Below are 10367 nucleotides of genomic sequence, written 5' to 3' on the forward strand. Positions count from 1 at the left end.
CTTGGGTTACTGCATTGTCAGCAAGCGAGAAGGTGCTGTCAGGATCGACATTATTTCCATGCGCAGCGATAGCAACAGCCTCAACGATAGGGATAGTGGGGAGTTCCTCTTTCCAGGTCGGGTGCTGAGGATGCTGCAGCTGTATGTAGGGACAGCCTTTCGCACTTGACTGTCAAGCGCCGGGGCGCCTCGCTTGCACGTTCCAGCTTCGAATTCACGATCCGTGGATGTGGAAAGACTCGGACGCGCTGCGACACGGCTGCTCAGCGGTTACAGCCAGTGGTGTTTTGTGGTCATTGTGACGTCCTTTCCTCGATGTGATGTGGATCTTAAAACGCGCCGCGAAGCCTTTGGAGGGAGGCACGCATCTTGAATGTGGGGTAGCGCTAACACCTCCTTCGGCTAGCCATCGGGTCATTAAAACAGACAAGAAGATGTGCTACTGTTACGCGGAGTGTGGCAAAGGTGAGAGTGTACCTCTTCATGCACTTGCGTAGGTTCTACGTTGATTACATCTACATGAGCAATGTAGCTTCAGTTACTGGTAACGACGCGACGGAACGGGTGGATTCAGATTATCACACCGTGCGCGCTGGTAAAAATGACTGCGCTACGTGTCGTAAGGCCCAGGGGAACCAATTGATGCAAATACAGACCCAAGTGTAGTGCAGCTACGAACTACCATCCAGAGGAGTGATCTGAACAAAACAAATCAAGCCATCTGCAACGTGAAATCCATGTCGATGTTGCGCATGGCGAATTTCGGATTAGCGCTGGGGAACGCCGATTCGATGACCAGGACATGGCAACAATTGACAAATTATCCGTATCCTACGTTAACTCTTAATCTTTTGAAAGATTGAGTATATCGAACGCCATTGAGTTCAGGCTGTGATTGCAGTAACCGCCGAGTGTCACGTGTATGATAACTGTGTGACTTGGGTCGCGGCAGAGGCTGATTGGCGCAAGCATTCGCGCACTCGCAACCAATCGCTTCGTCACCAGCGGGCCTGTCAAAACGACGCCAAGGTGCTTCTTACTGATCAATGGCTCTGATTGGTTAGCGACTGCTCTGCCAGACATGAAGCTGTGAAGAAATTACAGGAGGAGAACAAGCATGGAGGATTTCGTCACTTACAGTGATGACTTGCGACGAGCCTAGAAGGCGCTTGTGAATGTGATCGCTCGCTGTGACCAAACTTTGCGAAGCTATCCCACTCCATTGCATACATTCGAGACCCCCCTTGGAGGTGTGCCTAACGCCTTGTGTTCTGCTCTGTACCATCCCAGGGTTTTAGCTTGCCGCATACGATTATGCTTTCTGTCAACCCTTCCAATGATCGTGCATATGCTGCATCTCCGCACAATTGTGCTGACCCAGGTCGCGTCGGTGGCTTCTTTGGGGGCGGCTGTGAAGGTGACAATCTCGCATGGACAGAAGCGCTGTGGATGTGTAGTGGAGATGAGTCCGTCTTCCAGCGTATCCAGTTTGGTCAGTGCCGGTGAGTCTCGTCTTCAGATAAAGTGATCGACTGGCCCACACAAGTGACTGAAGCAGAGCCGATCGACACTAAGATATCTACTCATCCTTTGCTCTTGTCAAACCATACCGTAGCAGATTTCATAATCATTAGAACTATGCACTCCCGCCTGGTCGCCATCGTTCTATCCCTTGCTCTTTCAATCTTTGCGTTTCCACTCCCAAGAACTGAAGTATGCTCCGCCATCTTTATGGTCGACTTGTCTTCTTCCACTTACACTAGACCAGAATGGGTTGAGGGATACTTTGTCGTTCAGTAGACGTCATGTCGAGCCACTCATCGGCCTCGTGGAGGACAAGAAGGCCATTCGCGGTACCACCCAGCCAATCGGCATAGCAGATACTGCTATCTCATTCGCCAAGCGAATCAACCGTGGAGGACGTGGCCGCCGAGATGCTGAACCCGATAATGTTTCGTTGGATGCCCGTGTCAACCGTGGTGGTCGCGGCCGGCGAGATGCGGAAGCCGAGAGCAGCGCCGAAGCGCTATCACGACGCGTAAACCGAGGAGGCCGTGGCCGACGAGATGCGGATGCAAAGGTAGTTCTCGACACTCGTGTTAACCGTGGTGGTCGCGGTAAGCGGGACGCTGAGACTGCAGCTGAAGCCGAATCGCTTGGTGAACGTAATGATCGCAATGATCGCGGCCAGTGAAGAACAAAAGCGGGGCTTCCCTTGCTCAAATTCATGGGACTAAGCGACAGTCATTGGCGTCCTTCGTTATTCTGAAGACGGTGTAGAGGAAATGCTACTGTCGCCTTTACAGCGGCGTGAAGACGAATAGTACGGATAGGACCTTTCATTCAGGATATGTGCCATGTGCACACAAAATTCTTTTGACACAGTACGTAGTTGATAATTCATCGTCCATCTGGTTCTTGAGGTTTCTTCATATCCATCCCGGAGGGGGTTGGTTTCGCGGTAGTCGGGAGGTAAGCGGTGAGAAGACATTTCCAGAAATCCGCCAACCCAGGTTCGGATGTAGCCTAACCTTCAACTCTTTCGCTTTAGCCCTCGGTGTACCAGTGCTTGTAGACCGAGTCAACTTGCCTCTCATGTCGTCAGGAATACCGTGAAGTAAGGTAAGGATAGCGGAATTCTTTAGCACGCCAACCTTTTCTCTCTCGTGGGCCGACTTGAATATTGTTGCCGCAAGAAAAATCAAGCTCATCATAAGAAGCCCCAAAGGCAAAGTAAGCCACTCCCAACGCACGGCCACGAAGTTTTCCATGCTGTAAGCGTTTCCTTCCAGCCATTTCTTGTCGGTCTTCGAGCGGATAACATTGGTCAGTGCTATGCCCAGACGTTCAACGTGCGATGTGACATTGTTCGGTGCCAGCCACGGATTGTATTTGGGCTGCTGGGTATAAGCGGGACCATCCTTCCAGGTCCAGAATCTAAGGATTGGTTCTGCGGATGCGTCCTTCGCCGTATAAAAGGATGGGAACATGTCATCGAAAACCATCATCACAGAATAGGCTGTGTCATTTGAAGTTCCGTAACTGAGAGTTCCATTGACAGTGTCCGGATACTCGACCTGGATGTGGATATCATCTGCAAAGAAGATCTGAGTGCCATTTGTCGCCTCTACATTCGGATCGATCGCGGTCGTCTGCCAGGGGAATGGTCCCTCAGTTATGTTTATGCGTGTGTTCAGTACAGTCTCGCTGTACTTGCCCCAATCATACGATGATTTGATAGTCTTGACACACCATGAGATGACACACTCCTGCGCGACTGGCGGTTCATGTCTGTATACCGAATCTGCTGTTCCATCTGCAGCAGAAACTATCAAGACATCTGCAATTGGATCGCGCACGTGTGGGAACATGACGGACCCGTTGCCAAATACCGGTATCTTGTCGAACACTGTTACCATTGGCATCGTCCGAGCGATTAGCGCTTCCCCGGGTGTGGAGGAATTGGGCTCGAAAAGGTAGCCGGACATCATCGTAGTACGCTCTTCGGTGAAGCTAAGGAAATATCCACACATCGTTGCGTTTGGATATGACCCATCAATATTGTACCCACCAGTCAGATCAGATGTCCAGTCTACAGTCGCATTAACGCAAGCGTAGGTGAGGTAGCTCGAAATGTCTGCGCATTCACTGCACACTCCGAGGGTGTCGTAGGCTGGCCATGTACAGTTGCTAGTGGGGCAAGACTGTGTGCAGTAGTAGTTAGCTACTGCAATACTAAATGATTGCGCTTTAGCAGGAAGTGTCGCGGGCAGGATAGGCCTACTTAGCAGGCCTACTTTAGGGTACTAATGTATGTACATTTTGCCTTCTTTTTGGCTGCGACAGGAAGGAAGGTAGGCTTACGAGTGGAATATCAGGTCGAGTGCCATTCCCAAATGGGATGGGCTGTGTCCCATTGCCGTAGAAGAACTCAGAAGCAACTTGGTTAATGTCACGGTCTGGGCTTGCCCAGGGTGCATCCTCGGTATATACCGGAATACTGTTGCCTTCGAAGCGCTGAACGCGAGGGACGTTTGCTGGTGCGTCTTGCAGCGCCCAACGATCTGGGAAGTCAACAACTTGCTGGAAGAAAGGGTCTAAAGTCATAAGACCTAAGGTGATCATGGCTCCAAGCGCTGCGAGGGCCTTGCCCTTGGTTCGTATGAGTAGTAGGAATGAGCCCCATGGGCCTCGAGACGCGTTGTCAAAAATTTCGAAGTCCCACATCTGCTTCGAGTGTTGCAAAAACCAGCTCCACTTCAGCTGACCGAGAGCTTCTGAGACAGGGATTATCAGGGAGGCACCTGCCATCTTCGATAATACCGAGATGTAGGCGTTGAGTGTCAAACCAGTCCGTTTATCAAGAGTCCAATTGGATAGTTTATCATCTTGGAGGTTGATGAGTACACCAATGATGGCACCCATGCATAAAGCGCTGAAGATCCAGCTCAGAAGCTCTAGGAGCCATCGCTTGACGATATTGCCTGATATACTGTATTGAAACAAGCGTTGTTCGATACGTTCGGCAAGGTTGGGTGTGTCGTCTTCAGCCTTCTCGTCGACTGGCGGTGTAATCTCAACGGAGGGTGGCTTATCGCCACTGTTCATGATACCAAGTCCGGGATGGTAAAGACTGATCGGTATCTTCTCATCGACGTATGGAATGTGCGAAATCTGGGGGATCTGCAGTGTGGGTACAGCACCAAGCTGAACTCTAGGTCGCTGCGTAGGGACGAAGCGAACAGCTGGCCGGGAAGGCTCTTGCGGTTGCCGCACCTCTGGTGTTGACTCTGATATTGGCCACACAGATGAGCCAGCACTTGATGTCTGAATTGTTATAGTAGGACTGTGTTGAATGGACATTGCATCTGGTGCACCCAGGTTGATTTGACTGGAGATGAGAGCGGGGTTCCAAACAAAGATCTCCGGAGTGGTCGGTGTTGTCGGGGTGGTACCGTATGATTTCATAGTAGCACGCTCATCGTGTGTCTCGAGGAAAATGGGAATACCCGGGAAAGCTGGCCATTTCTTGCCATTTTGTGCTTGCTGCGTTGTGGTCGAGGCCTGCCCCAGTGTCGTAATGGGATAAGGCATGGTAACGAGTGTAAAGCACAGTATGACAGCTACAGAAAGAGACACCGAAGGATAATTGTCTCGCAGTGATAAGAGTTTGAGTTGGTAGTTGAGCTGAAAAGATGCGGTCCGACTATACCTGTGTACCTAGAGCACATTGTTATCATGCAGGCTTTACTTTAAGCCTCTAGACTCAATTCATGCATTGAAGCTGCATGAAACTCCAAGATCAACCCTGACTGGAGGCATCTACACTAACTGTGCCTCGTTCTCTAAATGTGGTGCATGGCTAACACCTTCGACCATTCACCTTTCGGCTTAAGCGCAACCGGTACTCCCAGCCACAAGCAAAACATGACGAACGGTACCAAGAGAGGCGACTGAGTGTTGGCCCTGCAAGCTTGCGTACGGTGCAGATGTCAGCCGCTGTTGGTCTGGGTCACCGGTGAGGGTCAAGCCGTACAGAGATGGGGTATAGCCGCTGTCTGACCAGCTGGCCAGCCTAGTGTGCAATATAGCCGCCGGAAGAAAGGCATCATATGCAGCTGTTCGTATTGTTAGCTTTTCGCCCCCTCATGAGGCAAAGTGCGGAGGATGACATTGCGGCACAGTATACAAGCGCCTGCAGCCTCGAGACCACGAGGCTGGGGAAGCCGGATGCCTCAAGCCGTGTCGGTGCTGAGCTATCCGGAATGCTCTGCTGGTACCTTTGAGCCGGTATCTGATGGTGCTTATCGCTATCGTGATGGTGTTCAGGGCGGCGTGCGATCACGCGCTTAGGCGCGAACTGCCGATCTTCGGCTTATTTTTAGACTCCAATCGCAGCAAGCGCAATCGACAAGGTCACGGTAACGGATAGCACAGCTGCACCGATCGCCTGCAGAGTGCAGCGATCTTGCTCTACAACCGTCGTGGGCACATTTGCGACTCGAAAAACGCCTTGGATGCGTTGTTTTCGCATTATGGCGAGCCTCATGAAATAGTCACGGCATTGACGCTTCCTTAAGGTCGCTCAGCCCACAATCCTTCTTCACCGCCATCCAGACCAACCCTCGATCCACCGCGTTCGAAGCGCTATGGCTTACTGCGAATTCTGCTACTTGCGGCTGCCACAGCCCAGCTACGCCACACTTCCTGCGACCGTTCTGCAGCCCTCATTGGCTTAGTGGCCGACAACCTTGGTTCTGGGATAGACGCCACTTGCACATCATTGGTTCGTAGATAACTCGTGTCCACCTCGTCAGTTGCAGACGTTTCCGTCTCTTTCAGGCTGCTAAGCAAATGCAGCCTACTTCGTATTACGTTGAGCGTAGTTACAGGCGTTAAGACAGCGTCAGCTTTGGAGACGTACATCCACCCCTCGATTGGGGGTGGTTGTCAGGTCTGTCCGCGTCTCCAACTCTTGCAATTGAACTTAAATCGGGCTCTCGTGGGGTTCCTTAAGCTTTATTTATGTTCGCAGGATATTCATCAGCTGCACATCGTTCGGCCTTGAAATACTCGTGTCCGCCTTGCTGGTTGCTGGTTGCTTTTGTTTTGGTTTGCGCCGCTAACAGTGACATGCCAGCTGTCAGATCACGTCATATTGTGCGGTAGAGGTCATCGAATCATGAAATCATTTCGTCTCGATGCAGTGTATTGAGGGCCTCCAAGCGTAGCCTTGGCTCAAAGTGGCTTGCTTCTCATGTTCCACCGCTCGTGTGTGTTTGCCTGAACCTTCCTTCCCGAGGTGCACTGGAATCAATGAAGTGAACACTCAATGCACCTTGAGCCCACACTCTAGGAGCTTCGACTTCACCTCAGTATTGAAAGTGGCTTTGGCCTTCTCGACAACTTTGCCGAGCGCATACCTTCTCTTGGTGGCTCCCGTTGTATCATCCGGCCGGCGAGGGCACATGTTCTCAAAATCGTGCAGAACGTTACCAAAGACAGTGTCGCATTTCTCGAGAAGCTTAGATTCCACCTCTTGCAACCGAACTTCAATCAAGCTCTCGAGGTATTCCTTGAGCCCCATATAAGGACCAAGTCTAGGTACTAGAAGAGTGGAATCGAAGACGTGCGTGCGCGCGGAGTGCAGTCTGTGGTTATGCTTGGTTTTGGTTGCGTGATAGGCAAGTCCATAAATAGTTTGCATCTTCTTGACGAAAGGGTTGGTATTGCTGTTCGTCATGGCGTTGAACACGATGTGTCTTTGATCTGGAGTCAGTTCCGAGCTCAGTATATCAAAGGAGATGAGAAGCGCTTACTGGACCTCAGACCCGTACTTCTTACAGGCTAACTTGAGCGTAACCTCAATGTCCTTTTCATACTTTTGCATGTTCTCGAAGTACTCGCGGAATGCGCCGTGTTGGTTTGAATCCAGGCAAGCCCTGATGTCACTTCCCATCTGTTCAAGCAAATCCACGACGGGTTGGGTCATCTCCTCTTGCAGTGCCTTCGATTCGGTGTCGCAAAGGTTGTCGAGGACTGGACGCAGGTACTCTTCGGCAATATCGAGGAGATCCTGGTTCCAGTCGGCGCGCGGGCACTTTGCCATCCTCCATTGCCCCTCGTGTCTAAAGGAAAACGTGGAAACCGGCTGGATTGTACTTGCACCATGCGATAATAAGTTTCTAAGGTCTATCGAACCATTGTGTCTCATGGAGGTCAATCCGGCCTAGCACGATCTAAACGACTTTGGGTGGTCCAGAAGCCTTTTTTGGCCTGGCAAACCTGTTTTGATAGGTTCTGTGTAGTGTCAGCGTCTATAAAAACTTTGTAAGCCTCCAGAAACATACTTCGCGAGTTGCGATGAATATCTTATTCAGATGCTCAAAGTCCCAATACAGCGTTCAACAACGTGGACTTCCCAATACCAGAGTTTCCCGAGATTGCCACACGAACAGGTGCTTGATAAGCAGGGTGCTCGATTGCGATAAGCCGTTCGTGCATATGTAGTGACTCAGAATCTTGTTCAGGCTCGTCTGCCACATATTTTGAGACTCTGCGAACGGGGTCGGAGGCCTTCGTCTCGGCTTGAAGGAAGCTTTGCGTGTACCGCTGTAGCAGAGGTACGGGCTCAGAGTTTGGGTCGTGCTGTCCAGCCTCGTCTTGATCAAAGTCTTCATCATTCTACGTTTGGTTGAGTTCCGTTAAGTAGCTTGCATGGGGGCGCCAGAAGCTGGGCAGCGTTAGCATAACTTCAAACCGACGTTAGGCCTTACTCACCTTTTCGCTTCGCTCTTGTAGGGCGCTGCGATTGAGAAAACTCAGACACATGCGGGGCAATACTTTCATCCCTTCACTTTGATAGAGGTAAGGTAGGGTTAACGTACTCTATCACCAAGCTGGTCATATCACCAAACCAGTCAAAATCTCTTGGCGCGCCCAACTTATGTTACAGCAACTTAAATTACTTGCTATTAAATAGTAATCTAGTATACTGCGTACTTTTATTAGATTTAGAATCTTCTTCTGTATCTTTCTAACACGTTTAAGCATTATGCCCTATGCCTCTACAGTTTCTACAGCGCTGTTAGGCTAACTAGGTCCTTTCTTAAGTACCTGCACCACAAGTCTTCTTTAATAGCTAAGCTGCTACAGACACCTTAGCAGCTACCCGTGATGCTGCTGGGCCATACTCAAGTGTGCCGCCATGCTGAATTTGCTTTCGCTTGCGCGACTTTCTCCTAGTCATGACTGCTAATTGCTCTTCAAGCTTAGTAATGCAAGCAGCTTACAGCGCGTTTTAGTGCAGCATTAATTCACTACCTTTAATAAGCTAAGAGAAGCCAGCCTAGGCTGTAACTAGTAACTAAGTAAAGGAGTTATATATAAGCTTTAACTAAGACCTAAACTTGTTTGTATTGCTTAGAGTCCTTAACTGCCACAGTGTCTCTAGTAGAGGGGGTGCTAGTGGGGTACAGTGTTGCACCTTAAGGCAATCTAACACTACCTGCGCGTTAGTAGGGACTAGCCCTAATGCCTTAAAGGCCTTCTAACAGTTAGCCTTTATAAACATGTTAAGAAACGCGTCTCTAAAGGCTAGAAGGAAGCCTTCCTTATTAATGTAGAAGACGTGTTAGTGTGCCAAGTCCTGGACGCGTTGGGAGTACTTGCGCTTTAACAGCGAGAAATAGACCACGTTAAGCGGCTAGAGGATGTGTGACAAGTGAGCTAGTATATAGAGAGTAAGGATCTTGTTATCTAGGCAATAGTCCTTAAAATCCTAGTTAAGGTAGCTCTTATAGCTGTCTAAGATAAGTAGCCTATATCCCCCTACCTAACGCGCTCTTGTATGCGCGTTAAAATGCTTTAACTACTTAAGGCTAAGCGCGTTATTTATCTAGCTATTCTTAGAGACAGAGAGCTTCTAATTATGTAGTATATCTGTCTCCTTATACTAGGCAGAGATGTGGATGCGTCCTTTGTAGATAATGAAAGGTGGGGTTGTATATCCAGCAGCGCAGATGCTCTATATAACTGTAACCCACTCCTAATTGCCTAGCTAAACAAGCTTAGGTTGAGCGCGTCTCTCAGCGCCTGTGACAACCTTCATTAACCCTATCACACCTATCTAGAACCTAGTCTTATTAAAGTTGTGCATGTTATTGTTGTAGATGCTATACTTAGCCTTAGTACCCTCTACTAGCATAAACTATGTATTAATTACCTTAGGATCTTCTTATAGTATCCTCTGTCTGTCCTTTACTTAGTTAAACACTATCTTAAGCTAATCTAAACGTGTTACAAATCTTATAGCCTAGAGTTTACTAACAGGCTCCCTACTACGCACACCTAACAGCTTATTAGCTATATCTGCCACCTTACACAGCTAAGGCGCAAATCCTTGCAAATTAAGGTTAAGGATATATTAGACAATTGTCTGCTCTTTAGTTGCAGTAAGCTTCTAGCAGTTTGCGCGTACGTTAAGTTGAAATAGAGTATTGCTGTAACGGTCTAGACTCTAAAGCTAAAGAAGAGCTAGAGCTAGACGGTTACATTAGCTTAGCCGGCTTGGCTTAAGCTGGATATATATTATCTACGCAGTTAACTAGACGTCTAGTTAACTTGTGCATGCTTTTTAGCAAAAGTTGTTAGGAAGTAGATATCCTTTATTGGCCTTTGGCCAGACTACTACAATTGCTAGCGCGTTCAGAGAGCCTGCGTTGGTTAACGTTGAATGCAGCAGCAGCAGCCTAATAGCTCTGAAACTGTCCAGTATTGTAGGCCTAGGCTGGCGGATGGGTAGGGTATGCTTTTTTACGTTTTGGCTTATAGCTTCTTAACTAGCAGAGATACGCTTACATAATCTA

At 49.1% G+C, this 10367-nt stretch overlaps 3 protein-coding genes across 3 annotated transcripts; 1 reads left to right on the forward strand and 2 right to left on the reverse strand.

The window, feature by feature from the left end:
• Window positions 1-1629: 1629 nt before the first annotated feature.
• Window positions 1630-2506, forward strand: M421DRAFT_426806 (uncharacterized protein). The gene is made up of 2 exons (XM_033594503.1): window positions 1630-1713; window positions 1769-2506. Exons 1-2 carry the CDS (start codon window positions 1639-1641, stop codon window positions 2192-2194), a joined length of 501 nt encoding a protein of 166 aa, XP_033442821.1. The 5' UTR covers window positions 1630-1638; the 3' UTR covers window positions 2195-2506.
• Window positions 2430-4425, reverse strand: M421DRAFT_77848 (uncharacterized protein; the record flags this gene model as incomplete). The annotated part of the gene is made up of 2 exons (XM_033597363.1): window positions 2430-3704; window positions 3865-4425. 2 exons carry the CDS (start codon window positions 4423-4425, stop codon window positions 2430-2432), a joined length of 1836 nt encoding a protein of 611 aa, XP_033442822.1.
• Window positions 4426-6829: 2404 nt separating this feature from the next.
• Window positions 6830-7609, reverse strand: M421DRAFT_96727 (uncharacterized protein; the record flags this gene model as incomplete). The annotated part of the gene is made up of 2 exons (XM_033598416.1): window positions 6830-7262; window positions 7320-7609. The coding sequence occupies 2 exons, from the start codon at window positions 7607-7609 to the stop codon at window positions 6830-6832; spliced, it is 723 nt and encodes a 240-aa protein (XP_033442823.1).
• Window positions 7610-10367: the final 2758 nt, after the last annotated feature.

Source organism: Didymella exigua (genome assembly GCF_010094145.1).
Source record: "Didymella exigua CBS 183.55 unplaced genomic scaffold M421scaffold_67, whole genome shotgun sequence".
NCBI lineage: Eukaryota > Fungi > Ascomycota > Dothideomycetes > Pleosporales > Didymellaceae > Didymella > Didymella exigua.

Coding starts and splice junctions, on each gene's coding strand:
- M421DRAFT_426806 (XM_033594503.1), top strand. CDS start 1,639: ATGCACTCCCGCCTGGTCGCCATCGTTCTATCCCTTGCTCTTTCAATC. Junction 1,714..1,768: donor TTCCACTCCCAAGAACTGAA/GTATGCTCCGCC, acceptor ACACTAGACCAG/AATGGGTTGAGGGATACTTT.